Raw genomic sequence first — 18,404 nt, 5'->3', positions numbered from 1 at the left:
CACATTCTTTTGACTGGTGTTGTGTGATCATGATTTGGATGCAAGTCTTTATATAGCCATTGCTTGAAATATTTTATCATAAATTCTACTACAAATAAAAAAACTCAAGTATACCATAGTTTTTATTTACAAAAATACGAGATGGAGCTGTCATTAACTAACGAGCAAAGCAGCAAGACGCTGCTAGGATGTTAAAATCATTTTCAGAAACAACGCATACAACGGATAATCTGCTAACTATGCACAGGCATGCATATAGGCAAGCGCATACGTGAGTTGGTACACTTTCAAAACATGTAACATCTTTAACATTTAAAAAATGAACCAGGGAAAAATTGCGAATGCAATACAACACAATATGGGAGATGATCTAAAAACTTTTTAAACAACTTACAATATATATTCCGTAGCAGCTAATACAAGGTACTACTGGTGGGATGGGGGAGGTAAAAAAACAAAATAAAAGGGAAAAGAAATGTCACTTACCTTCTTGGTGGCTCCTATCCTCCGTCTCCTTTGATCACAGGAAACCGGAAGCACACAGGCTCACAGACTCTCCTAGCCAATCACGATGCTGCGTTACAGCAGCGTTGTGATTGGTCTGAGCACTCTTTTTCGGCACTCAGAGAGGGACTAGGAGGCTGTGCATATTTTCCACCCAGGCTGTGCAATGCAGCCTGGTGGAGAACATGGTAAGAGCGCTTGATTCTTTGGCTGGCCCAAGATTGCCGGCAAAGCAGTCACGCGCACTTAGAAAGTGCCCACCACTCCTCCCCAGCTTTGTGAGCAGACCAGCCCGGGCCCGCACCTTCAGAGCCACTAGAGAAAATTACAATTATAATAACGTGTTATTATCATTTTATTTTTCCTTTGGGGCGATGCTCCTCCGTCTTAGTGCAGGAGCCGCCACTGGTTATATTTAAAAACTTTGGTGTGATGAAAACCCTTGTCATCACTCGCTGAATTTACACTGGGGAAAATGGTCAAAAGAAACAGGCGCACTCGTAGAAACAGCCCCTGATATTTGATCACCATCTTTGAATGATCAGCAAATGTGACAAGATAAGCCCAAGATTAACAGCCCTGTTAATAGAAAAGCTCATAGCTGCTCAAAACACAACTGCTTGTATGAAGTGCTCTTTGTCAATTATAAAGAAATTCCTGAGACAGTAACTAAAATAAGACAAGTGGAAGGCTACAAGTAATGAAGTGTTGCTCTGTGGGAGTGAACAATCGACGAAAAGGAGGGCCAAATAGGAAAGATCAGCCACATGGAAGCAAGGATTTTTAAAGGACACTGAAAGAATCAAAGGAAAGCATTGGGTGGGCTATAAGCCCACCAAGTATGTACAACAGTCTCGAAGAGATAGAACAATTGCTGTCTAGGCTGAACCTAAAAAAGCATAGCCCACAGACTACAACATGTTGCCATGACTGCAATTCAAAATGTATTTTGAGAAACTTGAGCCGTTACAGGTAGGACCACGCTGTCTTGTTGAATGGTACAAGATTGACTGGTTCTTCTTCATCTCCTAAGGGGTACCCATCCCTGTATGTGCACAGAAAGCAGTGTGGCTACATCTTAAATAAAAACCTTACTCTAAATCACCACATCGCTAAATTAACAAAATCAGCATCATCTCAACACCACTTACTCAAAAAACTTAAACTTAGCATTTCCCTACAGATTTCCGATCTTCAGTAAAGGTATTCCTATTCACTCATGTAATAAGAGCAAACGCCATGCTAACCAGAATCACAACATTTTATGCCGCACCCCCTACATATGCTGCGTGACTGGTGATAGGACCAAAAAAATCTAACACTTCTTCTGTGTCCTCAAACACTATCACTGACTACCACTTGAAGCCGGAGTCAACTTTAAAAATGCATGCATCACACACAAATCTACTCTGCCGTACCTCTTTATCTAAACAACAAACTCACACTCACAGAGAGCCAACGTGAAACGAGAGGCAAAAATTGTCCAAGTCTGAGGTGTATCTAAGAACAAAAAAGCTAAAATATCAAGGCAGGCATTCTCTTGCCTTGGCCACAGACTGTGGATCTCTGTTCCGGAAACATATAAACCCATATCTTGCTTTCAGGAAAGATTTACAATGCATTCCTTCAGACTATACCTTAACGACTATTCTTTTTACACTATCCCCCCATTGTTCGTCATGTAACTTCCAATTTCACTTGTCTCTTGTCAAGGTCTCCACTACCCTGTTGTTGAGTCAGCACTATATAAATACTTCAAATAAAAATAATAAAGGAGGTCAGTGGTTTAACATGAAATAAGTATTAAAGAACTTAAAATATTTCTTCTTACAAAATGGATCGGAAGAAACATGATGTTTCCCTTAATCTATTTAGGTGAAGCAGTGAGCAAGAAGGGAGTTGTGTATTTAGGGTCACATATACTATAGATGTAAAATTAGAATCATAACAGAAGTTCTGTCTGGGCAGTCTATAGAATACCTTCAAGTTAACATGTACAGAGAGAAACCAGTTATCACAGGATGTACGGAGTGAAACCAGTTATCACGGGACCCCAGATATTACCTTCATAAAGTATTAAGAATATTATTCTATGATCATCCCTGTGCACTAGCAGTTGGTGTTTAGATCATGATGATTTATGCCTTTTAATTTTACCAAAGCAACTCTTACTAAGGACAATATCATACAATTTTTTTACCAAAACCATGGAATCTTTCCACAGCTGTCACAGTTTTGTCCCTGAAGTTTATTCCCCTTTCCCATAACCATGCCTTCCTTTTATACATTTGAAAATCCCATTATTCAATTGAGTCAACAGACAAATGCCTTTGTCTATTGACACATCTTTTGCCAGTAGAGCTTGTACACATTGTTGTGGAACCCCATCAAATCATCCTTTCATTCTGTGTCACCTTTTAACCAGCAAGTTAGTTTTTTCAGATTCATAAGTTAAATACATCAACTCAACTCAGTAAAGTTGCAATAAAACTGCTGCTATTGCAGTTAACACGCATTGGCAAAGCCAGTACGTTTCATCAATGGGCCAGAGACGTGTTGGCTTTGCAAATGCTTTTATTTTTCCTAGATAGCCACCCAGTATGCGAACACAAGGTGACCATCTTGAAATACCTTTTCTTAAAGTTAGGAAATAGCATTCCAAAATGGCCACCATGCATGTCCACACATATGTGCACAACATACATCTTGGAATGCTATTTCTTTTGTTTTGAGAAAAAACATTCCAGGATGGCCACGATGAGTGTGAATGCACTGCAACTATTGGAAATGTTTTGTCTTATAACAGTAGAAAAGGCATTCCAAAATATCTGTTGTGCATATACACAGTTGACCATCTTGGAATGGTTTGAAGCCCATTCAAAAATTGCTGTCTTCTAATACAGCGTAATCAATCAATCAATCAATCAGTGACACTTATAAAGCGCGCTACATACCCATAGGGTCTCAAGGCGCTGGGGGGGGGGGGGGGGGTGCCGCTACTGCTCGAACAGCCAGGTCTTCAGCTTCTTCCTGAAGGAGAGGTGGTCTTGGGTCAGGCGCAGGTCGGACGGGAGGCAGTTCCAGGTCTTGGCGGCCAGGTAGGAGAAGGACCTTCCTCCTGTAGTCGCTCTTCGGATGCGGGGGACGGCGGCGAGGGCGTGGTTGGCTGATCGGAGGTGGCGTTTGGGAGCGTAGAAGTTGACTCGGCTGTTGAGGTAGCTCGGGCCTTGGTCGTGTAGGGCTTTGTGTGCGTGGGTGAGGAGGCGGAAGGTGATTCTCTTGTTGATGGGGAGCCAGTGAAGGTCTCTCAGATGTCCGGAGATGTGGCTGGATCGTGGGATGTCGAGGATGAGTCTGGCTGAGGCGTTTTGGATCCGCTGGAGTCTCTTCTGGAGCTTGGCGGTGGTCCCGGCGTAGAGGGCGTTGCCGTAGTCCAGTCGGCTGGTGACGAGGGCCTGGGTGACGGTCTTCCTGGTCTCTGTGGGGATCCACCAGAAGATCTTCCGTAGCATGCGTAGGATGTTGAAGCACGCCGAGGAGACGCTGCTGACTTGCCTGGTCATGGAGAGGGAGGAGTCCAGGATGAAGCCCAGGTTTCGTGCATGGTCTGTCGGTTTGGGTGCGGTGCCCAGGGCGGGAGGCCACCAGGAGTCGTCCCAGGCGGAGGGAGAGGAGCCCAGGATGAGGACCTCCGTCTTGTCCGAGTTCAGTTTCAGGCGGCTGGTCGTCATCCACTCGGCTACCTCTTTCATCCCTTCGTGAAGGTTGGCTCTGGCGGCGGCGGGGTTGTTGGTCAGGGAGAGGATCAGCTGGGTGTCGTCGGCGTAGGAGATGATGCTGAGGTGGTGTTTGCGTACGATGGCCGCGAGGGGGCTCATGTAGACGTTGAAGAGGGTGGGGCTCAGGGATGATCCTTGGGGGACGCCGCAGATGACTTCGGAGGCCTCTGACTTGTACGGTGGTAGGCGGACTCGCTGTGTTCTTCCGTCGAGGAAGGAGATGATCCATTCCAGCGCCTTGTCCTGGATTCCGATGTTGCTGAGGCGCCGTACCAGGGTGCGGTGGCAGACCGTGTCGAATGCCGCGGAGAGGTCTAGGAGGATGAGGGCCGCTGTTTCTCCATTGTCCATCAGGGCTCGGATGTCATCGGTGGCGGCGATGAGGGCGGTCTCGGTGCTGTGTTTGGCTCGGAAGCCGGACTGTGAGGGGTCGAGGGATCCGTTCGTCTCGAGGAAGGCGGCCATCTGCTTGTTGACGGTCTTCTCGATGACTTTGGCTGGAAACGGGAGAAGCGAGATGGGGCGGTAATTCTTGAGGTCGGTGGGGTCCGCTGTTGGTTTCTTGAGTAGAGCGCTGAGTTCGGCGTGTTTCCAGCTCTCGGGGAAGATGGCGGTGTCGAAGGAAGTGTTGATGATGTCTCGCAGGTGGGGTGCGATGACAGCGTCGGCCTTGTTGAAGATGTGGTGAGGGCAGGGGTCGGTTGGTGATCCGGAGTGGATTGAGTTCATCGTGCGGATGGTGTCTTCGGTGCTGATCGGGGTCCAGGCGTGGAGGGTGGTGGTGGGGGGGGGTGGCTGGTCGGTCGTGGTGTGCGTTGGTTGGTTGTTGAAGCTGCTGTGTATGTCTGTGATCTTGTTGTGGAAGTAGGAGGCGAGGGAGTTGCAGAGGTCTTGCGATGGGGTGATGTCGTTGTTTCCTGCGTTGGGGTTGGAAAGCTCTTTCACGATGTTGAAGAGTTCCTTGCTGTTGTGTGCGTTGTTGTCCAACCGGTCCTTGAATGCTGTTCTCTTGGCGGCGCGGATCAGCTGGTGGTGTTTCCGGGTGGCAAGTTTGTAGGAGGTCCTGTTGTCCGGTGTCGGATTCCTTTTCCAGACTTTCTCGAGGGCTCGGCAGTTCTTCTTGGAGCTCTTGAGTTCGTCGGTGAACCATGGGGCCTTCTTGCTGCCGGGTCTGCTAGGCGGGGTCCTCAGCGGGGCGAGTTCGTCCGCGCAGTTGCTGATCCACTTCGTGATGTTATCGGCGGCCTGGCTGGGGTTCGCTGAGCTGGCAGGAGGGTGTTGGCTCAGGGAGGTGGCGAGCTGGTCTGCTGTGATCTTGTTCCAGCTTCTGCGGGCGGTGTGTAGCTGGTGTTGGTGGGTCGTCGTTCTCTTGAAGGTGAAGTGGACGCAGCTGTGGTCCGTCCATTGAAGCTCTGTGGCGTGGCTGAAGTCGATGTCTGTGCTGGATGAGAAGACGGCGTCGAGTGTGTGTCCGGCGAGGTGGGTGGGGGTGGACACCAGTTGCTTGAGTCCCAGGTTGGCGAGGTTGTCGAGCAGGGTGCTGGTGTTGTGGTCGTTGTTGTTCTCCAGATGGAAGTTGAGGTCTCCGAGGAGGATGTAGTCAGCAGAGGGGAGGGCATGCGGGCTGACGAAGTCGGCGATGTCCTCGCTGAATTGCGTGCGTGGTCCAGGGGGTCGGTAGATCAGGGTGCCTCTGAGGGTGGTGTTCGGGTTGGTGTGGATCTGGAAATGCAGGTGTTCGGCGCTGGTCAGGGTGTTGTCGGTGCTGGTCGTGACACGGATGGTGTTCCTGTGGATGATGGCGATGCCTCCTCCCATCTGGTTGGCGTTTCGGTCCCTCCGGACGATCTTGTAGCCCTCTGGGATAGCGATGGCGATGTCGGGAGCTGAAGAGGCGTTCATCCAGGTCTCCGTGAGGAAGGCAACGTCAGGGGCTGTGGCGTCTAGAAGGTTCCAGAGTTCGATGGCGTGTCTGTGGACGGAGCGGGTGTTGAGCAGGATGCACTTGAGGTGGGTGCTGCTGGTGTTCGACTTGGCGGGTGCTGGTGCGGGGCTGGTCCGGATGCAGGTGAATTTGCAGGCGTGGCAGCTGAAAGGTCCGTGGGTATGTCTTGGAGTGGCTTGATGGCATTCCGGTAGTCGGCCGGTGTTGAGAGCGAAGAGGGTGGCGGCGGAGTACGTCTGGCGGGTCGGTCGGGGTCTTCGGGGGCCAGGGGTCCTGGCGCTGGTCGCGATCCGGTCGCGGACGGGCGCAGACGGGCTTACCTTTGGCGCGCCTTCGGCGCACAATCGGCGCGCCCGCTGCGCGTGACCGCTGCGCGTTCGCACGGTCGCCATTTAAAGGCGAAGTGCACGGGTGGGCGGAGCAGCTGGGAGGCGGGAGCGGGGAGGGAACAGAAGAGAAAAGGGGCGGGGCTGATGGCGGTGGCGGGAAGCGGGAGCGGGGAGGGAGAGCGGAGGGCGGCGAGGTAGGCGGGCACACAGGAAGGAGACAGGCACAAATGAAAAAACACGAAGAAAAACGGGGCACTGGGTACAGGCAACAATGCAGGTCAAAAACAGAGGCAAAACAGTAGACAAACGCTCTTACGGCAACCAAAAAAAAAACAAGCACAAATTTCCGACAGAAATCGGCAAAAACCAAGGGGAGCGCTCAAGGCGGCAGCGAGGCCGGCGCTGGGGCAGAGGCAGGCACAGGAGCACACGCAGCAGCTGGTGGCCGTGCGGCGCGGGGGTGTCCCACAAGTGGGTCACCACTTTGGACGGAGCATTGGACGGAGCCAGGGGACTAGGCGAAAGAAAGTAGGCATAAGAGGGGGCTAATTTTTAAACAAAAAGGGCAGGGGTAGGGAAGGAAGTGGGAGCAGAGAGAGAGAGAGGAAGAGGAAATAGTCCCTTATGCACTGTAATGCAAAGTCTTGATATTGGCAGTTGAATTATACAACCATACATCTAGTAGGATGGAGCAATCTCTAGAATAGGGAAGAAAGATATTGAATCAGGACCAGAGAACTGAGATAAACAAGAAGGCCAGTGAACCATGAGCATGAAGCCCGATTCAAAGACCACTCTTATGTCTATACTTTACAAAACATGTCCCATGCCATTCTATCTGTATTCTAGACCCCAGTGTAATTTGGATTTTGCCAGTCAAAAAATCTGAACCTAGAATATTTTCAAATGTGTTTTAAATGTATGAACTTTGAACAGAGTGCTCCAATTTATGAGTTTTGGCTGGTAATGTATGTTGTCAGTATAAGATAAGATAAGTTGTGTTATTTTTATTTCCCTTTTAGAAATACTTGATGGAAAGGAAATACATGAAATGGCAAGGCAATTCCTTATGAACTGGAAGGCATCAAAAGATGCCAAGAAAAAGATTAAGCCTGCAATCACAATGAACGAACAAGCCGCCTATCCACAACTATGTAAGCATCCAATACCATAACACAATAATCAATCATTTGCCAGGCAGCTGTTACTTCTTTTTCTAAATGTACAGAAGCGAGGTTATTGTCTTCTTACTTAATTTTGAGCAAAAAATGGTTTGATTGAAAAGTGACCCTTCTGTGATGGGGATCACATTGAAACCACCCTTAAGCATGATTGCTTGTAGACATATCTTACTGACATTAGAATTATCTGGCATTGAAAATCCTATAATTTGCTTTACATATGTCCAGCCTAATCAGTAGTGTATCAGAAAAAAATCTTGTTGAGCTCCTGAACATGAATGAGCCAATTTAGTGTGTTCTCACTAGTCAGAGGTTTTTTTCATTCCTATTTCTTTGAATCCAAACACTGCAATTGCGTAATCACATATGTTTTGTGTTGCAGGTATACATACAGTGCAGGTATGGTGAAAAATATGTTGGAGGTAGGTGTAGGAAGCTGCCTCTGTATAAACTATACCAAAATGAGGTATAGTGTGCACAGAGTCCAGTGGAACCCCAAAGGTAGGCAGAGGCAAAAGTAGATAGCACCTTACTCTCTATTTGTGGTAGTGTGGGCTAGCAGTAAGGCTTTATCAGAGGGCAGTGTTAAGCATTTAATGTACAAACTCAGGCAGGAAATTATTTCACACACTCAAAGGCTGAACTCAGACCAATTTGTTTGTATAAAAATACTATTTAGGTATTGTATTTCTCGAACCAAGCAAGGACAGCTGCAAGTAAGTGAAATAATACTTTGCAATATATATACAATTAATTACAGTTAAATGCAGGTTGAAATGCAGTTGGTTGAATTACAGGTAAGTCAACAGTTCAAAATAACTTTTCAGTTACTTTGTAGATTACAATACTCGCTACTTCTTGGATTACTTTTTAAGTTACCTTTGCTAATCAGTGTGATATGCCTAGATATCACACTGAGACATTTCCTTGACAAAAGTTAAGTAATTTACTTTTGGTAGATTTGCTTTTTATCCAGTATTTGGGTGTCTTTCATAGATTCACATGCCTGAATCATTCCCCGTCGCCGAGACGGGAGCCTCCGGTACATAAAAAAGTAATGTCCTAAGGACATACATAGAGAACATAGGCCGAAGGGCCTCCCCTTTTGGGGCCTTTCCACGTCCTTATGTAAAAAGGACCGAACTCTCATCGTTAGCCAATCAGCTCCGACCTCCTTCTAGAACCTTCCCGGGAGGAGCCTCCGTCCCTCAGATTTTCTACCGCACGTTGTGCTAGGGAGTCTCCAACCTGAGCTCTTCAGGTTTATTGCTTCGAAGTCTCAAAACTTCTCTGGATAATCCCTCTATTCAAAGGAATAATTATCCTATCTTCGACTGCCGTCTCCCATGTCGGAATCCAATAAAAAGGCTTCATCCATGGCAGACTCGCAAAAGAAAGCCCTTCTCAGGGCCTGTTCCTCCTGCGGCAAGAAGCGGATTCAAGCGGAGGATAAGCACGATCTGTGCTTGTATTGCCTGTACCCTGACCACGTCTCTGACAAGTGTAGGGTGTGTAGAGCCTTCCCAAAGAAGACTGTAAAGGAAAGAGAGGCTCGCCTTCTCGAATGGCTCGACAGGCTTAAGGACCGAGACACTCTGGAATCTTCCGAGGGTAGTGTCTCCGTGTCCTCAAAAGTCTCCAAGAAGAGACCCAGGGAGCAGTCCCCTGGAGAGACAGACACTCCTCCCAAGAAGGCGCACAGGAAGCCTTCGGAGGCACGTTCCACCACCTCCTCCGTGTCTGCTCGAGACGACCAGAGGTTCAAGAAACCCGCTCCATCTACTAAGCGGACCACCTCGGTCTCGACCACCGTGTCGACCACTACGGCCTCATCGCCCTCCGCGACGGCCACGACGACCACCACTGCGTCCTCAGGCGCACCGGTCTCCTCTACCATTCCTCTGAAGTCTTCGTCCAAGACCAAAACAGGATCATCGACGGTGTCCCCACTGTCTGCGTCATCGTCGCCTAAGAGATCCAAGTCAAGTTCGAAATCAAACCGAAGGATCGTCTCCTAAACAGTCAAGGTCAGGTTCGAAAGGCCCGCCTTTACCCAAACAATCTCGAGTTGAAGGCTCTACCACCAGTAAGTCCACGGTTCAATTGTCCCCGCAGACTTTGGTTCCATCGACAATATCGGAATCGTTGCAGTCGCCAACCCAGGCGGCGGGCGCGCCATCTTCACGCACGTCGTCAGAAGGGACCCCGGCGCCATCTTGGAAGGAATCAAGATTGGTCGAGGTCTCCATTCACTCGATTCCACCCTCCTCGGTTCCACCAACGAAGGGGTTGCCACCCGATCAGGAGCAGGTAGCTCTGCAGAGTGAGGATTCCGATGAGGAGAACCAGCCCGATCCGGCCACCTCCCTATCGGACAATCACGAGGACCAGGAGGAAGTCATGTATCAGGAACGTTCCGTACACTCAAGTGTCCGCACGGAAACCACCCCGATGATCTGTTTGCCCGTATCCCTGGTCAACGATTTGCGCTGCCTAGTGCAGGACTATAAGCAGAGATTCCCGGATGCCGACAGCGGAACCCAGGCACCGGTCACCCAGGCGCAGCCGTCTGCCTCGCGTCCTTCCGCTCTCCAGGCCCGGCCTCGGGACCAACCCCAACCTCGTGCTCGGCCCCAGCCTCAGGTAGAGGACTCCTCTGAGGATGAGGAGGGGGAGGCGGACTTGGAGGAAGGTGAAGTGCAAGACGTCGACTCGGACCAGAGAAACGACGACGACGATGCTGCGTCATCCCAGCATTCGTCAACCCCGGCGTCCCCACAACCGCGCCAAACCGAAGCGACGGACGTCGGGGGGTTCCACAGGCTAGTGGACAGGGCGGCTAAGAGGTTCCACATGGCGGTGGAATCCACGGAAACGGAATGCTTCCTCCATGATTTCAAAGAACACAGCCAGAAGTCGGCCAAGTCTATTCCTGTTATAGACTTTCTGTGGGAACAGGGCAAGAAGTTGATGCTTACACCTGCCTCGGTGCCTGCGGTTGTTCCGCGCCTGGACAAAAAATATAAGGCCCCGCTTACCGCGCCGGCCTGCCTTACCGGCCACCCCAAACCGGATTCGGTAGTGACTCAAGCGGCTCAAAAACAATCCCGCAACCCATCCTCGCCACTGTCCGCACCCCCGGACAAGGAGGGCAGAAAATTGGACACCATTGGCAAGCGGTTCTCTACCACGTCCGCCATGTCCATCAAGGTGGCAAATTCCATCGCCCTGCTAGGGCGCTACAACCGCCAGCTATGGGAAGACATTGCCCCCTACCTGCAAGACCTGCCGGCCACGGTCCAGGACGAGGTGAAAGCCCTCCTGGCGGAAGGACAAAACTCAGCTGCAGAGATCATCGACTGCGCCATCGACGCAGCCATGACTGGATTCCGCCAGCTGGCCGGGGCTGCCGTGCTCCGGCGCCAGGGCTGGCTAAAGGCAACGTCCTTTCGACAAGAGGTCCAATCTAAGGTACTGGACATGCCATTCGACGGTCAGTTTCTTTTTGGGGAAAAGATAGACGAAGCACTCCAGGCCATTAAGAAGGATACCGACACAGCAAGGGCGCTGGGCTCCCTCCAGTCCCGGAACCAGTCCTTTCGGGGTGGCCGCTCCAGAGGCCAGTATTCCTACAGAGGTTCCTACCAAAATAGGTCGTCCTACTCCTACGGCAACAGGAACCAGCCCCAGCACAAACAACAGAACCGACAGTCGTCCTATGGGAGGTCGTCCTTCAGAGGCAAATCCGCCAAGAAGGGCGCTGGCGGCCGCCAGTGACCATTTACTCCAGCCAGTCCCACCACCGTCTCAATCCTATCAAATTGGAGGAAAACTAACCCACTTCCTCCCCAATTGGCGAAAAATCACTACGGATCGGTGGGTACTACAGATAATTCAATTTGGACATTCCCTCGAAATTATCAACACCCCTCCCAACACACCTCCGCTGAAGCGTGCTCACAAACACCTGCACCTCCTTCTCAAGGAAGTCTCCGCCATGTTGGTAAAAGGAGCCATCGAGAGGGTCCCAGCGTCCCAGAAGGGGACTGGATTTTATTCCCACTTCTTCCTGGTCCAACAGAAGGGAGACAAGTGGAGGCCAATCCTGGACCTCCGGGCGCTCAACGCCTTCCTTCGGAGTCAGTCCTTCCGGATGGTAACGTTACAGGAGATCCTGGGAGCCCTGGAGAGGGGAGACTCGATGGTCTCCCTGGACTTACAGGACGCCTACTACCATATCCCCATCCTCACAAGGCACAGGAGGTTCCTGCGGTTCGAGGTAGCAGGCAGACATTATCAGTTCAAGGTCTTGCCCTTCGGCCTCAAGTCCGCGCCACGTATCTTCACGAAGTGCTTGGCACCGGTGGCAGCCTTCCTGCGGCAAAGAGGTCACCAGGTATTCCCCTACCTGGACGACTGGCTGGTGAAGGCGCCTTCTCCGGGGGGCGCGACCGCTTCCTCCAACGCCTGCAGCGCACTTTTTCAACAGCTGGGTCTGACGATCAACCTCAAAAAATCCTGCACTACTCCATCCACGAGGATCACCTTTCTAGGGGCTACCTTAGACACGGATTGCGCAAAGGCCTTCCCCTCGGAGGACAGGACCAACAAAATACTGTCTCTGGCCGCGGCGGTGGCCAAGAAATCTCGCATCAAAGTCAGGACATTCACCTCCCTGCTAGGGATGATGTCCTCCTGCATTCTCCTCATACCGCACTGCCGGCTCCGCATGCGTCCCCTGCAGGAGGCTCTGGCGCGGCAATGGAAACAGAGTTCCGGCTCGTTCGAGGACGTTATCAGGATCACACCGGCCATCATAAAGGCCCTTCTGTGGTGGAGAAGGCGGAAACACCTGACGGCCGGCTTGCAGTTCCTCCTTCCGCCGGCACCTCTGGTCATCACGACGGATGCCTCCCTGGAAGGCTGGGGCGCTGTTCTATTGGACCTTCAAGTCAGCGGCAAATGGGAGGCCCAAGAGAAACTACTACACATCAACCTCTTGGAGCTGAGGGCTGTGTATCTGGCTCTGCAGGCATTCCTGCCACGTATCGGAACTTCCCCGGTGCTCGTCAAAACGGACAACACCACGACGATGCACTACCTGAACAAACAAGGGGGAACGCGATCTCTCTCTCTCTCACGAGAATCGCAGAAAATCTGGAACTGGTTGGTGGCGCACGGGCTCTCCCTCAAGGCGGAGTACGTTCCTGGGAAGGACAATACCATCGCGGACGCCCTCAGCAGGCGGACCTCTCTCTCCCACGAATGGGAGCTGCACGGCGACACAGTGGCCCACCTCTTCTCGCTATGGGGAGCCCCGAAGATCGATCTATTCGCGACAGCAGGGAACGCCAAATGCCCAAGCTACGCAAGCTGGCATCCCCAACAGGGGTCGTTGGGAAATGCTTTTTCCATCGGCTGGTTCAGCGTGTTTGCGTACGCTTTTCCTCCGTTCCCGATGATACCGAGGCTCCTCCGGAAGATGAAGACGGAGCCGTGCACCCTGATCCTGATTGCTCCGTACTGGCCGAGACAACACTGGTTCTCGGACCTGCTTCGCCTCTCCATCAGGCCCCCGATTCACCTGCGACAACACCCGAACCTCTTAACGATGTCCGGAGGCCAGGTACACCACCCGAACCTCCGCTCTCTCAAATTATCGGCCTGGCTCCTGAGCACCGAGAGTTCGGAGACCTAGAGATCCCGCAGGACTGCAGGGCCGTCCTAGCCAAAGCGAGGGCGGGCAGCACGAACAAGACCTACTCGCTGAAGTGGAAGAGGTTCTGCTTGTGGTGTTCGGAACAGGGCTTACACCCTCTACGGGTCACCCCAGTGCAGCTGCTACCGTACCTCCTCCACCTGGCTCAATCGGGGCTGGCTCACGCCTCCATTAAGGTTCATCTGGCTGCGATTTCTAGATTCACCAGGACCTCATCAGGGCCTTCACTATGGTCCAGTCGGCTGATAAAGCAATTTCTGAAGGGGCTCTACAGATCCTTTCCGAGGCCTCGGAAAGTCCCTCCAACCTGGCAGTTGAACTTGGTGCTCAACCAACTCATGAAACACCCATTCGAGCCCATACACCGGGCCTCTCTCAAACATCTCTCCTGGAAAACGGCACTCCTGCTCGCCCTGACGTCCGCCAGGAGGGTCAGCGAACTTCAGGCGCTGTCTATTCAGGAACCGTATCTCCAATTCAGGCACGACCGAGTGGTACTCAGGCCCAACCCTAAGTTCATACCTAAAGTGCCTTCAGACTTTCATCTGAACGAACCAATTGTCCTCAAGTCCTTTTTTGCGAACCCTTCCACAGCGGCAGAAAAGGCGCTGCATTCCTTGGACCTTAAAAGATGTCTCAAATTCTACTTGGACAGAACCAAAGATGTACGAAAGTCTTCTCAACTGTTTGTAGCCTACAGCAACCCGCGAATGGGTTTGCCCCTAACAAAACAGAGCATCTCCCGCTGGATTTCATCAGCGATTGCGTTTTGCCATGATCAGGCCGGACGGCCTTTAACGGACCGAGTGGCTGCCCACTCTACCAGAGCGATGTCCGCGTCGGCGGCGCTCTTCGCTGGAGTGACGGTCCTGGACATTTGCCGAGCGGCGACCTGGAAGTCCCCGCACACCTTTTCCAGGCATTACTGCCTGGACATCGAACTGCAGAAGGATGCTGCAGTGGGACAAGCGGTGCTGCGCCATCTCTTCCAATAAGGTGAGCCTTACCTCGTCCCGCCATCCAGGTATGCACATTCTTCATGGTTTTTCTGCTATATGCATGACTGTATATTACCATGTTCTCTCATGTTGTCTGTAATTTATGCAGATCTGCTGGAGGTGTGAATGTGCTGTACCATTATGCATGTATAACTGCTGGCTACTCTGATTCAGGCATGTGAATCTATGAAAGACACCCAAATACTGGATAAGAAATGCGTTACTTACCTGTAACAGCAGTTATCCAGTATTGGTGTCTTTCATAGATTCACATGCAACCCTCCCGCCTCCCCGGTAAGGACTCACGTTCCTCTATGTCTAGTTGCGACACCCTAGCTGGGTGCGTACGAAAATCTGAGGGACGGAGGCTCCTCCCGGGAAGGTTCTAGAAGGAGGTCGGAGCTGATTGGCTAACGATGAGAGTTCGGTCCTTTTTACATAAGGACGTGGAAAGGCCCCAAAAGGGGAGGCCCTTCGGCCTATGTTCTCTATGTATGTCCTTAGGACATTACTTTTTTATGTACCGGAGGCTCCCGTCTCGGCGACGGGGAATGATTCAGGCATGTGAATCTATGAAAGACACCAATACTGGATAACTGCTGTTACAGGTAAGTAACGCATTTCTTTTCACATTTTCATAGAAACCAACTCCACACTTAAAGGAATTTTCAAAGAAAAGCAGTCAATGCAATCCCATGGGAGGAAATGAAGTTATCGATTTACAGGTAAGTACTTGTTTGTGGGAGTTGGTATTCTGGGGCTGGAACAAATGTTCACCCAGGGTTGAGGATGCACTCCCAGAACACCCTCAGCGGCACTAGGGAGGCCAGATGCAGAGTGCTGAAGCCCAATGTTATCCAGTGGGGGTAGGTGGCCTCCAGTTGGTTACGTCTCACTAGCAGGCCACAAGGTTGTGGGAGCAAAACTCCTGGACTTTAGCTCGGGGCAAAAGGGGATCCAGTTTAGCACACAAGGTGCAACCACAGTGGCACAGGGGTGCCCTGTTATTTTCAGTGGGAGTTATCGGTTTTGGATTTTGGCTGTAGGCTTGGTCCAGGAAGACTTCCGGGAGGAACCAACAGCTGGGCAGGTAAGTTGGAGGCCTCGGGACGTAGGTTCACCCCGGGTTCTCTTCTCAAGGGCGCGGGGCGGCTGGATGCAGGGGGGGTTTTAGGTCAGATTTCACCTGATCAGTCCACTTGCAGTTGGGGTTCTCCTTGCAGAGACTGCAGGCGACGTCGGGGAGTCCTGGAGGGGTCAACCCACCGTGGACTTGGACTCTGGGGCGCTGGGGGACCTCGCTGAGACCGGTGGGCCACTAGGACTCGGTCCGTAGGCGTGGAGTGTGGTGGTGGTTCCAGGCGTTGGGTTTGCCCCAGTATTGGAACTTTCATAGATTCCCATGCTTTGTATCATTCCCCGTCGTCGGAATGGGAGCCTCGGTAAATAAAAAATACCATAGTAGTAAACACAAAGTGAAAAAATAGGCCTAGGCCTCATCTCATTTTGTAGCTTATCCACCTCTTTTTGTTAAAGAGACCAAATTCTTGCAATAGCCAATCAGAGCAGCCTCACCCCACAGAACCTTCCTGAGAGAGTCTCAGAGCCTCAGATGTTCTACCGCACGTTGTGCAAGGGAGTCTCCATTGAGCTCTGCTCAATTTTCTTCACTTCTGAGTATATTTCTACAAATTTTTGCCTGTTTTTTTCGTCATGTCTGACAAAGAGAAGAAAGCACTTTTTAGAGCCTTTGCTACTTGCTCAAAAAGAGGTTGTTTGTGGAAGACAAACACGAGGACTGCATATACTGCTTATACCCGGACCACAAGGCCACTGACTGCAAGATTTGCAGAACCTTCTCCACCAAGACCTTGAGGGACAGAGAAGGCCGCCTGCTGACCTGGTTGCAAAAAATGAAGGATCGCAAGGAAGTTCTGTCTTCGGACAGTGAGGGCTCTTCTTCTGCTGTGTCATCAAGAAGATCAAAGAAGAGGGGTAGGTCTCCCCCTTCAACATCTAATGAGCCCCATGTGAAGGCCTTGCCTGGGACCTCTGATAGGTCTGATAGGCCTGCTTCCCTAAAATCTCCTCACCACGGTGTAAAGGAGAGGCAGGGACAGCCTGAGGAGTTGCAACCTTCAAAAAAGGCTAAGAAGATCGTCTCAGTGACTTCACCACCTTCAGAGAAAGAAAAAGGGGTGAAAAAGCCTTCATCTACGCCTCAGGACATTGCTTCTGACAAGAAACAGCGTTCGTCGATGGTGAAAACCACAGGTACGTCAACGATTCCTGTCAAGAAAGACTTGTCTCTAAAACTGGCCTCGTCAACGGGCTTGTCGACGATGGCTACGACGACGGCATCTACACCGTCGACAATGTTTAACACGCCTGATTCCTGTTCGTCGTCGACGAAGCTGACTTTTTCAACATCGACGACGATGACGACAAGGGTAGCGTCGACGGCGATGACGACGACAAGAACTACGTCGACGACGACGATGTCGACCGCCAGCTACCATGATTCTGACGACGACCTCGTCGACGACTCTGTCGACGATCCAGCCATTGTCGATGAAAACCATCTCACCGTCGACGACTCATTCGACGACTAGCACAGTCTCTTCGTCGGCGCTTCCGTCGACGAAACAGTCGACGAAGATTCAACCGTCGACGACGATACCGTCGACGATGTCGTCGACGACTGGGAAAATCTGCATTTCTCAAAGGAAGAGGCGTATAACACCAGAAATGACATCTCCACGGCGGGTTACGCTGTTGCCTCCTACCTTATTACTTGATGATGACTCTGAGGAGGAAAATGATAGCAATTATGGGCCAGCTTATAGCCCATCTGACTTGCAAGTCAAATTACAGGAGGTCAGTTCTGAAGAAGGCGAGGCGGAGCAACACCACTATGCTCCGCAAGACTGTTATGACCAGCAAGAGAGGCCTTGCATGCAGGATCATTCACAGAGATCTCCACGTTGGTCTCAACAGGAGATGGTAGTGATGCCGTCCTCTCTCATCTCTGACCTGCAATTAATGTTGCAGGACTATCGGAGGCGGTTTCCTACGCAACAGGAGGTTCAACAAATACGTCCTTCCACTCCTCTGCCTCAAGTATCGCAAACAGTGGCGGACGCCTCTTTGCCCTTACGGGTGCATGACCCAGAGCCCGTAGAACATCCTCAAGAGGTGGTTGCCATTCGGGATGATGATGATGCCTCATCAGATGCGGATCAGCAGGGGGAACCTGACCAAGATCAGAATATGGACTGGAATCAGGATGTCCTTCAAGATCCAGATGTTACAGGGCCTGATACCGCAACCTCTCCTCCAGCAGATATTGGAGGTTTTCACAACCTAATGGAACGAGCGTCCAAAAGATTTGGTCTTCCAATTACCACAGTTCAATCTGACTGTTTTTTGTATGACTTCAATGAACCATTCCGGAAGTCAGTTTATTCAATCCCCATCATTGAACATGTTTGGTCTGAAGGAATAAAGGCTATGCAAAATCCAGCCACGGTCCTCCCAGTGCTTCCCACTTCCCAGACTGGAGGAAAAGTATAGGGCGCCGGAGGGCAGCCCTGCATGTCTTACAGGTCAACCAAAACTGGACTCGGTTATCTCCCAGGCCGCACAGAGTAGATCCAAAAATCCATCCACGCTGCTAACGACACCACCTGATAAAGAGGGCAGGCGTCTGGACAATGTTGGAAAAAGATTTTCCACAATGGCCAGCCTCCTTTTTAGGGCGGCTAATGCTCTGGCGATTCTGGGGAGATATGATCGCCAGATGTGGTGTGACCTCTCCCCGTTTGTGGAAGAACTTCAGGATGGGTCTAAGGATGAGGTCAGGAAAATCTTGATGGAAGGGGGGCGCGCCTCTTCGGAGGTAATCGACTGCGCTATGGATATAGCAACTACTGCCTTCCGAGAGCTAGCA

General features: G+C 51.0%; 1 protein-coding gene across 2 annotated transcripts in view; it reads left to right on the top strand.

Annotated features, from left to right (window-relative positions):
• Positions 1-18,404, top strand: part of PPP1R42 (protein phosphatase 1 regulatory subunit 42) — a 655,757-nt gene that overhangs the window by 483,551 nt on the left and 153,802 nt on the right. For both annotated transcript variants that reach the window (XM_086965837.1, XM_086965838.1), the window contains one exon: positions 7,580-7,711. In XM_086965837.1, the coding sequence (XP_086821963.1) occupies positions 7,580-7,711 (132 nt within the window). The remainder of the gene's footprint in view (positions 1-7,579; positions 7,712-18,404) is intronic.

The sequence above is a fragment of the Lissotriton vulgaris genome, chromosome 4_1, assembly GCF_964263255.1.
Source record: "Lissotriton vulgaris chromosome 4_1, aLisVul1.2, whole genome shotgun sequence".
NCBI lineage: Eukaryota > Metazoa > Chordata > Amphibia > Caudata > Salamandridae > Lissotriton > Lissotriton vulgaris.
The sequence above is the reverse complement of the archived record's forward strand: the minus strand, read 5'-3'. Positions and strand labels throughout refer to the sequence as shown.